This window comes from Sorex fumeus, unplaced genomic scaffold, assembly GCF_029834395.1.
Source record: "Sorex fumeus unplaced genomic scaffold, SorFum_2.1 ptg000007l, whole genome shotgun sequence".
Taxonomy (NCBI): domain Eukaryota; kingdom Metazoa; phylum Chordata; class Mammalia; order Eulipotyphla; family Soricidae; genus Sorex; species Sorex fumeus.
In genome coordinates this window covers 2,686,960-2,708,021 of record NW_026606064.1, presented here as the reverse complement: position 1 = coordinate 2,708,021, position 21,062 = coordinate 2,686,960, and the positions used below count along the sequence as shown (strand labels likewise).

The window sequence follows — 21,062 nt, the reverse complement described above, 5'->3', positions numbered from 1 at the left end:
TATCTGCTGGAATAATCCAGCTGGATCCATTTTAGGGTTTGAATGTAACTGATCTGTGTAAGCATTTTGCAGAAAGCAATTGAGACTGCTCTCACATAAATGAATGTCGCTAACAGCATTTTGGTTTCTTATTTCTAAGAAACCAGCTGAACATTTCAAATGCTTATGGAGGTGGTTTTGTGGGAGGCAAGAATTACATTCAAGGTTGTCCCTGAGTCTTACATCAGCTGCTGGGAAAAGTCAGCCGTATCAGAGAGAACACACTTCAGCAGGGTCTTATGAACGGATCTCTTCTATATCTGAGGGGATATAAACAAATCCCGTTGGATTTCATAAAAACCCTTAAGTCTGGTTAGTCTCAAAAACTCATTTGCAGGGGCTGGAGAGACAGTATAGTGGGGAGGGTGCTTGCCTTTCACGCGTCTGACCTGGGTTCTATCTTCAGCATTTTATATGATTTCCCAAGCACTGCCAGGAGTAATTCCTGAGTGCAGAGCCAGGAGGAATTCCTGAGCATCTCTGGGTGTGGACCCCAAACCACAAAACAAAACAAAACAAAAAATCTCAAGTCATTTGCAGTTTCTGTTGGGGAAACATTCTTTCTTTCCCAGAGATACTGAATGTCCTGCTCTGGCATTAGAGGGGGTGTCAGAACTGTAACTCAGATCTCAGGACTACTGGTCAGTTGCTCTTCAGAGGGGTGGATATCATGGTTGATTCAGGGGAGAATAGGCAGGTGATTGAAGCATGCTTCCTTTGAGTATCTTGTTAGTTTGCTTTCTGAAAGACCCATTTCTGGAATCTCTTTTTTCAAAAATTTTTATTTATTTTTTATTGAGTCACAGTGAGATCCACAGTTACAAATTTGTTCATGATTGGGTTTCAGTTATATAATGTTCCAGCTCCCGTCCCTTCACCAGTGTACATTTCCCACCACCAATGTCCCCAGATTCCTTCCTGCCACCCCCCAAACCTGCCCAGGCACTTCTCTCTCTCTCTCTCTCTCTCTCTCTCTCTCTCTCTCCTTTTGGGCATTATGGTTTGCAACACAGATACTGAAAGCTTATCATGCATATTCCTTTACTTACTTTCAACACTCAGAAATGAGTGATCATTTCTAACTATTATTGTCACACTGGTCCCTTCTCTATTCTAACCATCCTTTGTAAGCTACCCCCCCACCTCCACCCCAATTCACACACAGACACACTTGAGGGAAGCTTCCAACTATTTTTTTTTTTTTGCTTTTTTGGGTCATACCTGGCGATGCACAGGGGTTACTCCTGGCTCTGCACTCACTCAGGAGTTACTCACTCACTCAGTGAGTTACTCAGTCCTCACTCAGGGGACCATATGGGATACTGGGAATTGAACCTGGGTTGGCCACGTGCAAGGCATATGCCCTCCTTGCTGTGCTATTGCTCCAGCCCCAAGCTTCCAACTATTAACCAGTTCTCTTGGTCCCTGTTTTTCCTGGCCTTCTATTTCCATAGTTTCTATGGGCAGTTTTCTTTGGCGATTTCAGCTCTTGTATGTTCCTTGATCTCTGAAATCCATACTCCTTTTGTCAGTACTACACCATTTGATACTTAATTCCACTTGTCTTATGTTCTTCATGGCTATTTCGTGGTGATGAGTTTTATCAGCCAGTTAGATCATCAACTTCTGCAGAAACCATCTCATCCCTCCCTGCCCACCATGGGTAGTTCTTCAGTAGAAGCAGCTCTCTGGCCTGTTTACTTTCATTCACATTATTGTAGAGTCCAAACTCCTTCAGCCAAGAGGGACTCAAAGAGACTAAGTGCCCCGTTCATTGCAATGTAATGTAATGGAGGATCAAAACCCTTTGCAATCAGCAAACATTCAGCCAGTCAGGGTGGTTTTTCTAGCTATAGATGCCAGCTGATGTGAGAATTAATTTGACAAAGGGAGGAAGCCACAGATTAGGACTCTGGCAGCATGGGAAATTCTAGCTTCCAATGTGTTTTTCAATATTACTATCACTACCTATAATTAAATATGTATTGAAATAATGTGTGGTGGTTATGTATTAAAAACATTTTCTGGAGTGGATAGAGTGGCTTTTGTTATGAGATAGAGGAAAAGGAGAGAGAACATGCCAGTGATGAAAATATTCTTCTAGCACAGCTGGAAGTAGGTGATCGTAAAGTATTTATAACCTCCCTCCTGTGACTTGTTTGGTGGGACCTGGAGTTCTTTGATGGTTTATATAACTATCATTGTTTTTGTTATCCTCGGTGAACAATTGGCAGAGAAGTCTTATTTAGACTTTTGGGAAGAACTATGTCTTGGATTGGAACTATGAAAAATAAAAATGATGAAGAGATAGAGATTTTCTTTGTTTTCCCCAATTTTTAAAAAAATTAAATAAGCTATAGTTACAAAACTTTCATGTTTGAGTTTCAGTCATATAATGATCGAACACCCATCCATCTCTTCAGCATGTGAGTGACAGGCCCAAAATGGACCACCAGAATTAATTTAGTTTAGCTTAACAGGAACCCGCATTGCAAAATAACTGGTTTTTCTGCCCCTGAGCAAGGAATTCAGATATAGGTACTCGAGTTGCAAGTCACAAGAAGGGTGAGGGTCAGACCAGATAACCAGATGTCTCTCACAAGACCCATGTTGCAAGACCCAGGACTGCCCTAAAAACCAGGATGTTCCTAAGCGCTGACGCAAATGCTGATATTTAAACTATAGGCTAAGAAGTGATGTACCCTTAATTGGATTGGTTAGGAAAGTATTTGTTATTACAAATCTATTGGCTATGAAATGTGCAGGCTCTCTGTGATGGTCGGTGAAGGCCTATATAAGATCTCCTTTGGAAAAGCTCGATGTCTTTACCCAACCGACCGATCCTGCATGTCTGTGTAGGTGATTGAACCCTGGCTAGCCAGTCTTACAATAAACCCTGCTTGCTGTTTGCAGTCTCTGGAGTCTCTTTCTCAATAGAGGGAGATCTCGATCCGTGCCCTAACACAGCATACACTACCAAAGTCCCCAGTACGAACTCCCTCATCCCACCCTTCCTCCTCTGCCTGTATGGCAGAATATTTCTCTCCTACTCTCTCTCTGGGCTGGAGCGATAGCACAGCGGGTAGTATGTTTGCCTTGCAAGCGGCCAACTTGGCCGACCCGAGTTCGATTCCTCTGCCCCTCTTGGAGAGCCTGGCAAGCTAGCAAGAGTATCTCGCCCTCACGGCAAAGCCTGGCAAGCTACTCGTGACATATTCGATATGCCAAACACAGTAACATTTGTCACAATGGAGACGTTACTGGGCCCGCTCGAGTAAATTGATGAACAATGGGAGGACAGTGACAGTGACTCTCTCTCTACTTATGGGTATTATGGTTTGCAATACCACAGATACTGAGAGGACAACATGTTTGGTCCTTTATCTACTATCAGCACACATATCCCATCTTGAGTGATCCCTCCAACCAACATTGACTTAGTGATCCTTTCTCTATCCCAGCTGCCTTCTCCCCCAGCTCATGAGGCAGGCTTCCAACCATGGAGCAATATTCCTGGTCCTTGTGTCTACTGTCCTTGGGTGTCAGTCTCATATTATGTAATTTTATATTCCACAAATGAATGCAGTCCTTCTATATCTGTCCTTCTCTTTCTGACTCATTTCACTTAGCATGATACTCTCCACATCCATCCACTTATATGCAAATTTCATGACCTCATCTTTCCTAACAGCTGCATAGTATTCCACTGTGTAGATAGGGGTAGAGATTCTGAGTTCTCTCAGACGGAAGTTGTCCTGGGGGTCAAACCAAAGCTGAGAATGACCTCTGGATCGATAAAGGCCTGCGCTTGGCTGTCTCCTTGTGTCTAGCACCTATGTCTGGGCACCCTTGCCACAAAGAGAAAGACTGAAGAGAAGTTCCAGTCTTTCATAAGATCAAGGTGAGAATCAGGCACAGAGAAGATTCATAAGTTTTTTTTCTTTCCCAATTATTGCTACCAAAGTCCAAGCCTAAGAAGGCCCCTGCAAGGAAAGTACCCAAAGGAATAAAGGGAGAAGCTGGCATTTGCAGGGATAGGAACAGCCCCACAGAAAACATAGATGACTTAACAGACTTGGCACAGAAAGCAGCAGGTGCTGGGGATGCCAAGTGCTATGTGTGCAATTTTGATAATGTGTATATTTTTGGTGACTGTACAATTTGAAATCTTAATTTTTTATCAAGTTTTATAAACATATATATATATTTAACTTAAAAAGAAAAGCTGCAATGGGTAGGGTACTTGCTTTGAAGCAGCTAACCTGAGTTTGATATTTGGCATTCTATGTGGTCCCTTGAGCATCGCCAGGAGTAATTCATTAGTGCAGAGCCAGGAATAACTCCCGTCCATCACCGGGTATGTTCCAGAAAAACCACACACACACACACACACACACACACACACACACACACACACACACGTGCACGCGCTGTGTTGTTGGCATCGAAAACATTTCATTGCTGTTTCTTTGGGGAAGGGCATATGTGTCACTAATAGAATGTCTCCAAAGCTGAATTCACCTGGGGGCAGAAAACAACTTTCCCTACTAGTTGTTCTTTCATTTTGGGCTACAACCTGTGGTACTTAGAGTTTACTTCTAGCTCTGTGCTCAAGGATCACTTCTGTTTTTATTTTGTTTTGTTTTTTCTTTTTGGATCACACCTGGCAATGCTCAGGGGTTACTCCTAGCTCTGCACTCAGGATTTACTCCTGGCGGTGCTCGGGGGACCATATAGGATGGTGGAAATAGAACCCTGGTCATTGGCCATGTGTAAGGCAAATGCCCTACTCGCTGTGCTATCGCTCCAGCCTCTCTCTCTCTCTCTTTCTTTTTATCTTTCTCTCTTTCTTTCTTTCTTTCTTTGCATATTCAGATGGAAAATTCTGCCATTTCATTTCATTTCCTGCTGGTCAGGATTGGCTTGTGAGGAGTTGCTAAACCATATGCTAAATGTAGAATGTCAACCCTCACTGAACATTTTCCCCATACAGAGCACCAGAGGAAGACTCTGTGGGCTTTCTTGTGGCTTTCTCATTTTGGTAGTTCATCGAAGAAGGGAGTTTGAGAGTTGGAGTCTATGTTTATGATCTCCTGTCCATGTCCTACATGAACTACCATGATGTTTTACGAAAGGTCTTTAATTATCTCCATAAAGCCGGACACAATCTGGCTTGGAAAAAAAATAAAGAAATCTGAAATGGAGGGAAGCAAGCAGGAAAGAAGTGGTTTGTGTTGGCCCATTATTTAGGGCTGCTCCTAAGTAGCAATTATACCACGCATACATACAGTTCTTCTCAGAGCAAAGAGTTTGCCTTTTGCAGTCCTTGGCAATTATCTGTTGATTGTAGACTGCTCCTTTGGGGTGGAGAGACGCCTAGGTCTCTCTGGCAGAAGCTGGATCTTTGACTGAAGGTAATGTTCCAGAAAAGACATTGCTTATGAGCTGTTTCCAGCTCATAGTCACAGCAGCCTCAGGTAACTGCACTGATCCGCGATGTTGCAGGATGCTCCTTTCTGTTGTTGTTGTTTGTTTATGTTTTTGTTTTGGGGCTATACCTGGCGAAGTTCAGGGGTTACTCCTGGCTTTACACTCAGGAATTACACCTGGCAGTATTTGGGGGACCATAGGGGATGCTGGGGATTGAACCCAGGGTTGGCTTTGTGCAAAGCAAATGCCCTTCCCGCTGTACCATTTCTCCAACCAATGAGAGGATATTCTTGATTGATTTCAGAGTTTTTTTGTTTAATGGTTTTTTTTATTATGGACTCACCGTGAGATAGGCCCTTACAAAGCTGTTCATTATTAGGTTTCAGTTGTACAGTGTTCCAACACCCACCCCTCCACCAATGTACATTTCCCAGCACCAGTGCCCCCAGTTTCCCTCCCATCATCCCCCTCCCTTCCCCCACAGCCTGCCTCTATGGCAGACATTCTCTCTCTCTCTCTCTCTCTCTCTCTCTGAGGCTGTTTATTCTTTTTTTTATATCAGAGCTTCTGATGCCAACATGTGGAGTGGAGGCAGTAAGAGAGTGTGAAAAGATGGACTGGCTTTGGGGCTGGAGTGATAGTACAGCAGTTAGGGCATTTGCCTTGCACGAGGCTGACCTGGACTTGATTCCCAGCATCCCATATGGTCCCCCAAGCACTGCCAGGAGTGATTCCTGAGTGCAGAGGCAGGAGCAACCCCTGTGCATCTCTGGGTATGACCCAAAAAGAAAAAAAAAAGACTGGCTTCTCTAAAACTCAGAAAATGTCCTTATTATTTTTATCAAATTATTATTTTTTTTAAAATTTTTTTTTATTTATCATTTTTTTTATTAGTGAAACACCATGAAGTATACTTATAGACTCACAAATTTTTGTGCTTGGGTTTCAGTTATACAATGATCAAGTACCCATCCCTCCACCAGTGCCCATCCTCCCCCACCACGGGTCCTATCATCCCTCCGACCCCCCATCCTCCCCCCCCCCCCCCCGTCCCACCCTGCCGCTGTGGCAGGGCATTCCTCCCTGTTCTCTCTCTCTTCTTTTGGGTACTGTGTTTTGCCAGAGAGGCATTGAGTGGCAGTCATGTTTGGTCTATAGACCACTTTTAGCATGTCTCTCCCACCCTGGGAGGGTCTTCACAACACCCTTTATTTGGTGCTCTCTTCTCTATCTGAGCTTCCTTCTCACCTAGCACATGTGGCTGGCCTTCAAGTCATGGAGCAAAATTCCTGGTACTAATCTGAGCCCTTCCTGGGTGTTAGTCTCCCGTTTTGTTGCTTTATATTTTTTATCAAATCATTATAAATTATTATTTATTATTATTTTGCTCCAGAATTTGATTGATAGTACTGCATACATGAAACATATATAATGCAATGCAATGTTACTTCGATGAAAATATTACAAAAAAAAACCAAAAAAAGATTAGCCTCCGTGCAATTCCTATAAAATTAAATGACTTTTTAAAAACTAGAAGTAGAAAACACAACTTTAAAATTTGTTTGGAACCACAGAAGATACCCAAACAAGGGAAACAAATCCAAGAAAGGGAAACAAAGCTGGAGGCATCCTACTTGCTGATTTCAATGTGTAATACAACTGTATGGTAATCAAAGCAGAATAACACTGGCAAAAAAAACCCCCAAACAAACAAAACAAGCAAGAGGACAATTGAACAAAACAGAAAATGTGAAAATAGACACAAATTATAATTTATTTGGTAAATTAAGTTATGACAATAGAGCAATAGAGTTAAGAGTCTTCTGTGGGGTAAATGATTTCTGGAAATAGACAGAAGCAATATTGAATTGAGCAAGAAAAGAGAGGAAAAGAATGGGAAACCCAAGCAAGTTTGCAGAAAGTTGGACTGAAATAAGAGAAACTGAAACAAGATAATCTGTGGACCTCTGAGGGTCTGTAAATTATGATCTTGAAGCTTTCTGGGTACTGAGGAATGTACATTAGAGGTGGGAGAAAGGGGGCAAGTACTAAGCACTATGCTGAGTAAGTATAGTAAGTAGTAAGCACATAAACACAGTTTTACTGCATTTGTCATTCTTTATATTATATTATGGTACCTATCTGTCTTTGTGCTTGTGTGTAGAGAGAACATAGAGTGCTGATGTCTATTTATGACATACTCTTATGGCAGAAAATGAACTAAAAGGAAAGTTCCTCTCACTCAGCTTTATAGGCTGTGGGATTCCTGGAGTCGACCAGTGACCTTTCCAAAGGCAGCCTTCACATTCTTACTTCTCAGGCTGTAAATCAGTGGATTCAACATGGGATGACTACAGGATAGAAGACAGACACCACCTTTACTTCCTCCAGGGAGTTTTGTGACCCACTGCGTAGATTCATATAGACGAAGTAAAGGGCCACAGCAGTCAGGTGGGAGGCACAGGTAGAGAAAGTTTTGGCTCTGCCACCAGAAGATTTCATCCTCAGGATGGCCCTGATGATGAGCAGGTAGGAAATCAGGATGACCAAGGCATTGACCAAAAACACAAAATTCACTGTCACTGTCCTCCCATTGTTCATCGATTTTCTCAAGCGGGCCCAGTAACATCTCCATTGTGAGACTTATTGTTACTGTGTTTGACATATGAAATACGTCACGGATAGCTTGCCAGGCTTTGCGGTGCGGGCGAGATACTCTTGGTAGCTCTCCGAGAGGGGCTCTCTGAGCTGGGTGGAGGAATCGAACTTGGGTCAGCCATGTTGGCTGCGTGCAAGGCAAACACCCTACCCACTGTGCTATTGCTCCAGCCCAATCACAAAATAAACTATGATAATCTGAGCATTTGTGGTGTCACTGCAGGAGATCTTCAAGAGTGGTGGAAGGTCAAGACACCACAGTGTCAGTGTCCTCTCCAGGCCCCATATCGGGCCAATATCCCCAGATGGAGCAGATGCAGTCTTCCCACCTACTGTAGATGGAATCCTGGTGACCAAGAGCTTCCACAAGCAAGGCATTCAATATGCGGGTTCTAGGACTAAATCTCCAGGCCACATAGCAGCAGAGGACCTGGGCTGTCTCTCCCCGGGTCCCTGCCTGTCCCGAAGACTGGCTGTCACACCCACAATTTGCCTTCGGGCGCCATCTTAGCACACCAACAGCCCTGGCCCAGAGATTTTCAATTGAATCCCAAAATGGATTAGTGCCATACAGAGATGTCTCTGGAACCCAACCATTCACAATCTGGAAATTTACATTTACAATCACGGCCACATGAGTTCTCATGATATTCAAAATGAGCAATGGAAAATAAATTATTTAGCGTCTGCCCCTGTCTTGAACGGTGGTGGGTAACTCTGAGCAAAACACAATGCCCAAAATGAGAGAGAGTATTCGGGAGATTGTCTGCCATAGAAGCAGGGTGAGGACTGGGATATCGAGGTGGGGGGGGGGAGGCAGGGATACTGGGGACATTGGAGGTGGAGAGTGTGTACTGGTGGAGGGATGGGTGTTCCATCATTATACGACTGAATCTCAAACATGAAAGGTTTGTAACTCTATCTCACGGTGATACAATAAAATAAAAAAGTAATGTGGAGTTCATGCCCAATTCTATCAGCTTAATCAATGGTTGAACAAATAGCAGTACTCCTACATTATTATTTTTTTTTTTTTAAAAGAGGGTCACAGAAGAAGTTGATCTGATTGTCATCACAGAAGTGATAGATTGCTGACCTCAGCCGGCACAGAAAGTGAGAAAGAGACAAGTAGAAGTGAAGGAAATAAGAGAAGTTTATTGGGGTGCACTCCCTGATGGAACTCTACCAACCTCTGATGAGGCTGGGCAAGAGCTGAGCCCTGGGAGAGACTAAGGGGGCTTTTGACTATTCTTGGTGGGAAAAGGGAGAAGAGATCAAAGACCAGTGTAACCTGCATGCTTGGTCTGACTTGGCCTGTTATCTATAAGGGATGATGAGAGGAAGCAGGGAATGTAGCCTGGAGCTTTCCTGTCACTAGGTGGGCCATAAGTCCTGTCTCCCACCCTGGGGGCAGGGTGATCTTTGATTATGGGAATGTCACTGTTTCATCTGCACTGAGCAAACTTTACAAATGGCCCCTGACATGACACAGGCATAGGATCCCACTACCAGATTCCAGCAGATCCTGGGGTTCATAGCTACTGTGTAGAGCAGTGGGTTGCTGATGGCAACATAGCGGTCATAGGCCATCACTGCCAGCAGGAAACGCTCTGAGCCTGCACAGATGGTGAAGAAGAACTGGGCAGCACACTGGCCATAGGAAATGACTGTCTGACCTGTGGCCAGTGTGGCCAGGATCTGAGGGGTGATGACTGAGGTGTAGTAGGCATCCAGCAGGGAGAGGTGGCTCAGGAAGAAGTACATTGGGGTATGCAGTTGGATTGTCGACTTGAATCAGAATGACCATGCCCATGTTCCTGAGAAAGGTGACTAGGTAGAAAGCCAGAAACACCAGGAAGAGGGGAATTTCCAAGTTGGGGTAATCTGTAAAGCCTATGAGAATGAACTCAGTTATGGAGATCAGATTATTCTTGGCCATGCATTCAAGGTGGTCTTGTGCTCTGAGTCTGGGAATGATGTCAAAGTCTTGAGAATGGAAGGATGGAGTCTTTGTCTCTATGGTAGAAGTTAGGTTTATATTTCTGGACCAATTTATGGAGAAATCTTAAATGTGGATGATGCTTCTTGGGTATCTCTGTTCTTTTCTGGTATATTTTGGAGCAGAACTGTGAGCTGGTACTTTTTTTTCTTTTTAATTCAAATTAGTTCTGGTTCATATTTGGAAATTTCTGTGGAGAAAAGAGACACAGAGTGTGGGTTGGAAAGAATCTAGTGAGCATGTGTTCTATTCCTCATCAGTTATCGAATGCTCTCCTGTGCAGATTCCACATGGTCATCCAGTTTCTGTGGGAGCCTTTATCTGAGGATGTTCTACCTTCCTACCCACTTTTTGGCCTGCAGTCTCACTCTGACTTCCACAATTGGTTTAAGTTTTACCCTCTTCAGACACAATAGTTCATATCCTTTCTTGTCATGGAGAACTTGAAGATGGTGGGAGATATTGAGTAACATTTCATCTTTAGTTAGACTCTTGCAAAGTCAGTGATAATAAGTCTCATCAAAATATTTTTCGAGATATATCATATATGTATATGTATATATACATATATGCATAAGTTCTTAATAGATAATTACTCACCTTTTACTTAGCAATTTTGTAGTTCAATTGATCAGGTATTTTATTTCGGGATGCAAACTTGCCACTACTAGATATATTCCACAGAGCTAATGCACAGCCATGTCAATATTATCTACACTGTGTTATAAACTTCCAATTGCTAAGAGATCAATATTGAATATTTTCACCACAAAGAAGACATTATTATTGACTGCTAGAGCTGTTAGATAGTGAAACAGTTATAGGTATGTATGTGTGTGTGTGTGTGTGTGTGTGTGTGTGTGTGAAACCAACCTGACAGTGTATCTTAAACTAACCAGTGTTGTATATTCATTATATATTGATTACATCGGTAAAATGATAATTTTTGGTGACTTCATTCTATGCCATCTTAACCTTGTGTTGTGACAGTTTGCAGTCTATTCATGACACAAAAGTGGGAGGAAAACCTTGTCATGTCATGTATAACATGGCTTCCCATTAGTGTTCCCTCCCCCCCAGCATAGACTGAGTATGAGAGAGCTACTTGGTAAGGTCAGATCACATATTTTCTATCTCTAGATACTATCTAGCTGAAGAATCTTCTAATTTTGCTGCTTTTCTGTGGGCTTGACATTCTGTTCTGAAAATAGCAGCACTTGATAATATGGTCATTAAATTTGAATCTCAGAATCCTTTTGTGAATGTCTGAGGATATTGAAAGGATATTTCTTATCTGTGCTATGTTAATGGTACAAACTTTGGATAAAAATTATCAAGTATATTAACATTTTCAGATACTACTTCAATTGATTTAGTCAGTTAAATATAAAATTGTGGGCTGGAGATAAAATTAGTAGGTAAGGTGCTTGGCTTGCATGCTCCTAACCTGGGTTCTAACCAGCAACCCATATGATCCCCCAAATCCCACCAGGAATGACCCCTGATCACAGTTGGGTGTGGCCCCCAAATAAAACCCCAAACCAAAAAATTAATAAAAAGAAATTTCTTAAAAAAACTTCATAAAATTGTGAGAATTTGAAATAAAATTTGTTTTAGAAATTTTTCCTAGTTCCTGATAAGCCTGGTTATTGTTATTTATCAGAAAATGCCATTTTTCTTTCTTTTTCATTATTTTTACTCCTATGTTCCCCATGTCTCCAACTGATCTTCATTGGTTTTTATTCTTATACATGTGAAATATATAACTTTCCTCATTAGTTCAGAACTGTGTGCTTAAAAAATACATATTTGTGAATTGTATTTTAAAAATATGAGTAAGTTTGCTTTTCTTAAACTTACATACATGATCCTGTACCATAAATATGACTTTTTTTTTTTTTTGCTTTTTGGGTCACACCCAGCATTGTACAGGAGTTACTCCTGGCTCATGTACTCAGGAATTACTCCTGGTGATACTCGGGGGACCATGTGGGATGCTGGGAATCGAACCCAGGTCGGCCACGTGCAAGGCAAACGCCCTATCCGCTGTGCTATCGCTCCAGCCCTGACCTTTTTCTTTTTCATTTGTATTTTTTAATGATTTTTCCTAGTAATAAATGTAAATATACATTTTCAGATACTAAGATTTTTATTGTCATTCTTGCTATACTTATGTTACAGTTTACTTATTATTCTACTGAAGACTTTGAAGTTTCCCATCTATTTTCTTATTGATATTGATTGTTAATAGTTCTTCAAACAGTTAAAATTACATTATTTTTTACTTGTTAGAAATCTGAACATATGGAAAATAAAACACATGGAAAATTTGCCTAGGTTACCACATGGACTGGAGCGATAGCGCAGCAGGTAGGGCGGTTGCCTTGCATGTGGCTGACCAGGCAAACCAAGTTTGATGCCGCCATCCCTCTCAGAGAGCCTGGCAAGCTACTGAGAGTATCTCACCCAGTCAGCAAAGCCTGGCAAGCTACCCGTGACGTATTCAATATGCCAAACACAGTAACAAGTCTCACAATGTTACTGGCCCGCTTGAGCAAATTGATGAACAACGGGAGGACAGTGACAGTGACAGGTTACCAATAGTTAGGAGACCGTGATTCCAATTGCTAGTGGTTAACGGCAAATTTTGTTCTTAGGATCAATTGTTTTGTTGCTTCCATGCATTTTTGGCATCTTTATGAGTTATAAAATCAAAGAAATCTCCCTGAAGTTCTTTAGGTAATCAGATACTTCTTTCAAATCACAAGAAGAAAAACTGGTAATTTCAATTTCTTCCTATACATCTAATTTTGAGACCTCCAGAGATTATTCCACCCCCAACTCTGCCCATCTTATGGTGAGGCCTTCTGGTTTCCTCATTTGGGGACAAGATGGTTCAATGTACAGAACAAAGGTTAGGTAGCAGAAATAGGGGAACATACATAGGACCATTGATTTTGTTCCACTTGTGTTCCAAATCAAACTTGTGCATTAGCTCAGATCTCTATAGCAGTTCCTCAAATTGTGTATATGCATAGATATTTAATTCATGTGCTGTCTGGGGATCATAGAAGTTAAAGAACATGGTCAATTTGCCACACACCCAGGAAAAGACAGAATCAACATCTTGTTTGAGATTTTTATATCTCCAATTTTTATGCTCTTTCTGTCATGGCATGCTCTCAAAGTAGGGAAAAAATGATGATTTCTGCTGATTCGTTTCTCTAATTTTGTTTTTAATTTTTGGATTAATTTCTTGTTTGTTTTTGGAACACACCCAGAGGTGCTCAGGGCTTACTCCTGGCTCTACACTCAGGGATCACAACTGGCAGAGTTTAGGGATCATATGGGGTGCTAGGGACCAAATCCAGGTTGGCTACCAGCAAGGCAAGCTCTTGACCTGCTGTACTATTGCTCTGACCTCCCATTTCTCTAAATTTTAAATAGCACAGAGTATTAGATAAACACTTAACTTTCTTGGAAAAAAGGATTATATTTGATTTTGGAGCACTAAGTGACCCAGGTCTTGTCTCCCTCCTAATTTTTTTTCTATAGCTGGCAGTGCTTAGGGCTTATTCTTGGTTCTGCTTTTAGGAATCATTTCTTTGAAGCATGGCTATGGGCATTGGAGCAGATAAGATCCGACCTTGCAATGCAGTCCTGAAGTGAGGCCTGGTGGAAGGGATATCTGGGCAAAGTTGGCAAGAACAGGGTGTCAGCACCATATGTTTGGCCTTGAGCCTCACTCAGCCTCCTAGTCACATGCTCCAAAGACACAGAAACTGTCACGTACACTTAGTACGTCATCCTAACTGCAGCATCTAGCCTTGATTGGTATTGAACTGCAGCAAAGCAGAGAAGAAAAGGTGATAGGCCAATAATGCTAAACTTTATGTGATTAGACCTTCTTGTAAGCAGAGACCCTCTATAAAATATGTGTATATTTGGCAATAAAGTGAACAGCCATCAGCTGCTCCCAGAGGGTTTTACTCTGTGCCCATCATCCTTTGTCCCACGTCTGCCCAGACCTGGTGTGCACTGTGTCTGTGCATATTGGGGAAAAACTATTTCCTAACCATTTCTAGTGGGTCTTGGTGAACATACAGGGATCCAGGGATCAAATCCTCGTTGGTGGAGTGCCTTACCTGCTGAACACTCAGTCCCCTGTCCATTTTTATTTTTTTGCACAAGAGGTTTGCTACAAAATTAATATACACACTCTTTTTGATGTCCTTCCTTCTTTCTTTTTCCTTCCTTCCTTTTTTCTTTCCTTCCTTAATTTTTTAAAATTCCTTCATTTTCTGTAGTGAAAACAAGGCTTTTATTTAATATCTTTAGGGAAATGCAATTTGGGAACACAGCTTGTTAAGGCCAGACAGGTGTTTTTATGTGCAATCTCTCACTGATTGCATTTTCATGTGTAATCAGTGAGAGAGAAGAGAAATAAATAATTGTAAATCCTATTTACAATTATGATTCTCCCAATCTAATACTTAGGAATCAACAAAATAATATACTCATTCAAAGAAAACTTATTTTAATACCTAGGAATCAACAAAACAATATATTATTAAAATCGCTATTAAAAGAAATACAAGAAGACACAATACAATAGAACATATTCCATGTTCATGGATTGCAAGAGTTAATATTGTTAAAATGATCTTTTTACCCAATGCAACTCCCATGAAAATTTCTAGGACATTCTTCAAGAACTTGGACAAATTGTGTTAAACTTTCGGGTGGCCCCCAAAACTTCCTTAAGTTAAATTATTTTGATATTAAAAGTAGAGGGGGGCATTGAATTCTCTGACTATATTATGAAGTTATAGTGACCAAAACAGTGTGGTACTGGAATAAAAGCACTATCGGACCAATAGAAAGGAGATGAGAGAAAAGACATATATAAATCCACAAATGTACAGACAGATAGTAAATAGCAGAAGCATTGAGTACATGAAGTGATGCAAGGAAAATCTCTTCAACAAATGGTATTTTGAAAACTGGCTAGCCACATGCAGAAAGGGAATGTGATCCCCATCTCACACTACACAAAAATTAATTCAAAATGGATCAAAGTATTTGACATAAGACTTGAATCTATAAAATTCATTAAAAAATACACAGAACTTTTCATGATACCATGAAGTCATATTCAATGATTTGATGCATTGGCTAAGAAAACAGAAGCAAAATGAAATAAATGGGACAAATTTCTGCACTGTGAAGGAAACAATGGGAAAAAAAAGCACCTTAGTGAATGAGAGAATATATTTGCACATCACACATCTGACAAAAGGTTAATAGCCAAGGTTCATAATGAATTTACAAAACTCAATGACAAAACAAACAGCCATTCATAAAATAGATTTCGATAAACACAGGTTTCCTCCAAGAAGACATATAGATTGTCATTTGCACATGAAAACGTGTTCCTCATCACTGATTATCAGGGGAATGCAAATTCAAACAACAATGAGATACACATTCTCACAAAGGTAAGAATGGCCTACTTCAAAAAGACTGAAAACAATCAGTACTGACAGAGGATGTGGTATAAAAGGAAGTCTCATTCACTTTGGTGGCACTGCCATCTGGTTTAGCCTTGACAGAAACAGTGTGGAGACTTCTCAAACAATTGAAAATAAAACCTCCATAGGATCCAGTGAATCCACTCTTTGGCAACTGTATCAAGAACATAAAAACACTAGTTTGAAAAAAATATATATGCGCATCTATATCCACTGCAGCTTTATTTCCATTAGCCAAGACTTGAAAACAACCTTAGAGCTCAAAAACAGTGAAGTGGAGTAGGAAACAGTGGTAGGAAACACAATAACATACTACTTGGCTATAAGGAAGGATGAATTCTTCTTTTGTTGTCCCAGATAATCTTCACAGTGATTATGATAGCGGTCTTTATTTTGTCTTGGGTAAACTAAGACTCTAAATTATTAAGTAACCCGCTATGGTCATGAGATCAGTTCATAAAGAAGCCTGATTTAAACTTGGATGTGTCTTATTCCAAAGCCAAAGTTCTAGTACAGTGATTAATCCCATAATTAGCATAGTACAGTGGTTTTCAATGAAATTCTATTCTAAAGAAGTTCTTTTATCTCCCCTTTGACCCACGAAATTATTAGCATTTTCTAAAATTTACCTAGTGACACTTAAACCCAAGGATACTATAGCTATAGATTTTTAAAACAAATGACCTCATTTTAATTGTGCATCTCATACATAAACTGGAATTCCACTCTGGACACAATCCCATTAGACAAAAAATAGATTATAATGGTCAATTTGTGGCACAGTCTCATCTTTCCTAGTTCCTGTGAACCTTACTTGAGAGCTGGTGTTCTTTCAGCCTTACTAAGGTCACAATTATATTTCAATTACCTGGTAGAATAATCCAGCTGGATTCATCTCAGGTTTGAATTCAACTCTTGCAAGACCATTTTGTACAAAGCAAACAACATGCTCAAATATGTGAATGTAGTTTAGTAGGTTTATTCTTTCTAAGCAAATCAGCAAGATACTTACAACTTAATCCCTTTTTGGAAATAATTTGAGGGAGATACAGAGACCTGGGCCAACACCCAGAGCTCCAGGGAAAAGTCAGTGGCAGAAATCTAAAGGAGAAAACTCTATAAGAGGAATTTATTATCTTATTATCTTCTCCACATTTATCTGAGGACCAAAAGCAAGATCTTGTGGGATTGAACGGCCAGTCCCAAGTCTTTCTAGTCTTTAGCTAAATTCATTTGTAGATTTTTAGTTTCTGCATTCTTTTTGGTGTTTGGGTCACACCCAGCAGTGCTTAGAGCTTCCTTCCTCCTTGTTCTGTGATCAGGGATCATTTCTAGCAGTGCTCAGGGGACCATACAGAGTGCTGAGGGAGAAGCCAGGTCAGTTGCATGCAAGGCAACCACTTTACTGGCTGTTCTACCACTCCAGCCCCCTCACTTCTGTAGATTCTGTTGGAAATGAACTTGTTTTTCTTTGCTAGTGGCCTTGAAAGTCCTGCTCTTGCGTTAGTCGGTGAAAATGTCAGCAGTGACTCAGTTCTCAGGACTCCTAATGAGGAGTACAGAATGCACCAATACTTACACTGGATGTCAAGTCTTACCTTGGGCCTCAGACAGACCTAGTTATATAGTGTGCTCAGAATTTCATTGTTTCAGGTGGGAATCAGGCAAGTATTCTCAGTATGTTTCCTGTGAACCTTTATCCTATAGCTTTTAAGTTTACCTTCCTTAAAGAACTGTTTCCGGTTTCTCTGGGCAAGCTTCTCTTGCTATTTTAGCCATCACATCTTTCATAGTCTTTGACATCCATATTCTGTATTAGTACCATATAGTTTCATTTGGCATCTCTTGTGGAACTTGTAGAAGTGATTGTATAGTTTTTATAATTTCCTCTCTCTGTAACATAGTGGGGGAGATATGGGGTCCTTATTGAATCACATAATCATAATCATTATCAGTTTTTCTATTATTGTTAATTTTTAGTCTTGAACTAAGTAGAGTTGGTTAAGTTAAAAAAAGCAACAAGAAACAAAGATTTTTTTGGTAAATGGTTTATAGAAAAAGTGCTCACGTAAGAAATCTGAGACAGAAGGAAGGAAGCAGGAAAGAGCACAGCAAAGATGTGGTTTCAGTTGGCTTCTGGGTTTTGGCTGATATTTTAGGGCAAATTCTAAGTATCAATTATACCATGCACTCTGTTCTGCTTGACGAAGGAATTTGACCTTCTACAGCTCATGGCAATCATCTGTTGTCCGTAGACTGCTCCTATGGGGTGGAATGTGACCTCCTAGACCTCTCTGGGCATAGAAGGGTCCTTGACTGAAGCATGGAATCCTTCAGGGATCCTTTTTCACCCTGATTAACATCAGTGTTTATATTTGGGACTCTGATGCTGCTTTGTGGAAAAGAGATGGACAGCTAGGGTTAAGAGAGGGATTAAGGACTATCTTCTGTGTAATTCCTATTAAATTCCACTTGTATTTCTGGGGAAAGGTTTGGGCCACATCCAAGCTGTGTTAGGGCTTAAATAAATAAATTAATAAATATTTATTGCTGATAGTGCTCAGAGATCATACCTGAGGAAGCCTGGGGACCATATGCAGTGATCAAACACGGGTTGTCCACATGCAAGACCATCACCCCAAGTGCTGTACTACTTCTCTGGTCTTTCCCTTGCACTTTTTTACAAAAAAAATAGAAAAATAGCTTAACATTTGTATGGAACCATAAACAATTTTATTATTTTTATTTTTTTATTTGTTTATTTTTTGCCTTTTGTGTCATGCCCGGCAATGCACAGGGGTTACTCTTGGCTCATGCACTCAGGAATTACTCCTGACGGTGCTCAGGGGACCATATGGGATGCTGGGAATTGAACCCAGGTCAGCTGCGTGCAAGGCAAACGTCCTACCCTCTGTGTTATTACTCCAGCCCCAAGGAACCATAAACAATTTTAAATAGCCAAAGCAATTCTGGCAAAGGAAAACCAAACCAATTACAAAGGCCTGCTACACTAAGCAGTATAGTACATATAAGAACAGTTATTTCAGACAATAGAATAGCATAGAAATCCCAGAAACATTCCTCCCACGTTTATAGTTAAAGTTTGATGATGGAGTCAATGCATTAAATGAGGAATAATATTATAGCTATAAAGTTGACAAATATCCAAAAAGCAAAACTGAGAGGAGCAAACTTAAGAGAAAAAGAGTAGGAAACTAGGCATATATGAGAACAATTTTTGTTTTGTTTTGTTTTGGGGGCACATCCAGTGATGCTCAGGACCCACATCCTGGCTCTATGCTGGGGGGCTTAGGGACCATGTGGCTTCGGGAATTGAACTTGGGTTGGCCACATGCAAGGCAAGCACCCTACCTGCTGTATCATCACTCAGGCCATACATATGTGAAAACAGACTTGGGATGTGGTGAGATAGACCAGTGAGTCCCAAGCTTCTATAATTTAAGATGTCTGAGAATAGCATGAGACTTGGCTGCTAAAGAATGTATCTGAAGTAGATGAGAAGAAGAAGAAGGTACCATGGAATTTCTGTGAACAACAATAAAATATTTTTTTAAACCTCACTTGCAACTTTTTTAAAATGTTTCTAGTAGCAGCTGTCTACTATACATTTATTGGTTTAGGTGACACAGAACTAGTAAGATATATTGATAGAGAAGGAAAATGAACCCAAACAGAACTCCCGTCAGTCAAATTTACATACTCTGAGACACATGGAATCGACCAGTGACCTTTCCAAAGGCAGCCTTCACATCTTTGTTTCTCAGGCTGTAGATCAGTGGGTTCAACATGGGGATGACTACAGTATAGAAGACAGAAACCACCTTCTCTTCCTCCAGGGATTTTTGTGACCCACTGCGTAAATACATATAGATGAGGGTCCCGAAGAAAAGGGCCACAGCAGTGAGGTGGGAGGCACAGGTGGAGAAAGTCTTGGCTCTGCCACCAGAAGATTTCATCCTCAGGATTGCCCTGATGATGAGCAGGTAGGAAATCAGGATGACCAAGGCATTGGCCAAAATCACGAAGTTGCCAAAGAAAACAATGATAATCTGAGCATTTGTGGTGTCACTGCAGGAGAGCTTCAAGAGTGGTGGAAGGTCACAGAAGAAGAAGTTGATCTGATTGTCATCACAGAAGGAAAGGGTGAAAGTACACGTGGTGCGTAGGATGGCCCCCGACATGGCACAGGCATAGGCTCCCACCACCAGACTCCAGCAGATCCTGGGGTTCATAGCTACTGTGTAGAGCAGTGGGTTGCTGATGGCAACATAGCGGTCATAGGCCATCACTGCCAGCAGGAAACACTCTGAGCCTGCACAGATGGTGAAGAAGAAGAACTGGGCAGCACATTGGCCATAGGAGATGACTGTCTGACCTGTGGCCAGTGTGGCCAGGATCTGAGGTGTGATGACTGAGGTGTAGCAGGCATCCAGCAGGGAGAGGTGGCTCAGGAAGAAGTACATTGGGGTGTGCAGTTGGGTGTCGACTCGAATCAGGATGACCATGCCCATATTCCCAAGAAGGGTGACTAGGTAGAAAGCCAGAAACACCAGGAAGAGGGGAATCTCCAAGTTGGGGTAATCCATGAAGCCTATGAGAATGAACTCAGTTATGGAGGTCAGATTATTCTTGGCCATGCATTCAAGGTGGTCTTGTACTCTGAGTCTGGGAACGAAGTCAAAGTCTTGAGAATGGAAGGACGGAGTCTTTGTCTCTATGGTAGAAGTTAGGTTTATATTTCTGGACCAATTTATGGAGAAATCTTAAATGTGGATGATGCTTCTTGGGTATCTCTGTTCTTTCCTGGTATATTTTGGAGCTGAGCTATGAGCTGGTATTTTTTAGACTTTCAAATTAGTTCTGGTTTATATTTGGAAATTTCTGTGGAGAAAAGAGACACAGAATGTGGGTTGGTAAAAATCTAGGGAGCAATTTTTCTAATCTCCATTGGATACTGAATGGTCTACTATGTCTCCTCCACCTGGTTATTCAGGTTCTATGGATCCTCCATCTGTGTGTAGTTCTACCTGATATCCTTCTTTCAGACTTTCATTCTTTTTCTTTTACACATTGACTTTAAGTTTTTGCCTTTTGGACACTCACAGCAATTTGAATCTCTTATTTTCATGAAAATCTTTTGAAGTTGAAAGAATCTGAAAATGATCTAAATGTTTTCTTTCAGTATTCCCTTATTTTTGCACATTGTCTACTTAGATATTCAATCATGTTTTTATAATCATTCAGTATATTATGTATAAAACAACTGTTAGATTTATGCTATTAATATATTTTCCTTAATGCTATGTATTTGCAATTCTAGATATAAGTCCTGAAGATACTATGTATATCACTGTGATAAAACCAATACTTCTGCATTATTAAGG

General features: G+C 40.9%; 1 protein-coding gene and 1 pseudogene across 1 annotated transcript; both read right to left on the bottom strand.

The window, feature by feature from the left end:
- Nucleotides 1–7,717: 7,717 nt before the first annotated feature.
- On the bottom strand, nt 7,718–10,066 carry LOC130045711 (olfactory receptor 9I1-like; annotated as a pseudogene).
- Nucleotides 10,067–19,370: 9,304 nt separating this feature from the next.
- LOC130045796 (olfactory receptor 9I1) lies at nt 19,371–20,315 on the bottom strand. The gene has a single exon (XM_056138673.1). It carries the CDS (start codon nt 20,313–20,315, stop codon nt 19,371–19,373), a length of 945 nt encoding a protein of 314 aa, XP_055994648.1.
- Between the last annotated feature and the right edge of the window lie 747 nt (nt 20,316–21,062).

Coding starts and splice junctions, on each gene's coding strand:
- LOC130045796 (XM_056138673.1), bottom strand. CDS start 20,315: ATGGCCAAGAATAATCTGACCTCCATAACTGAGTTCATTCTCATAGGC.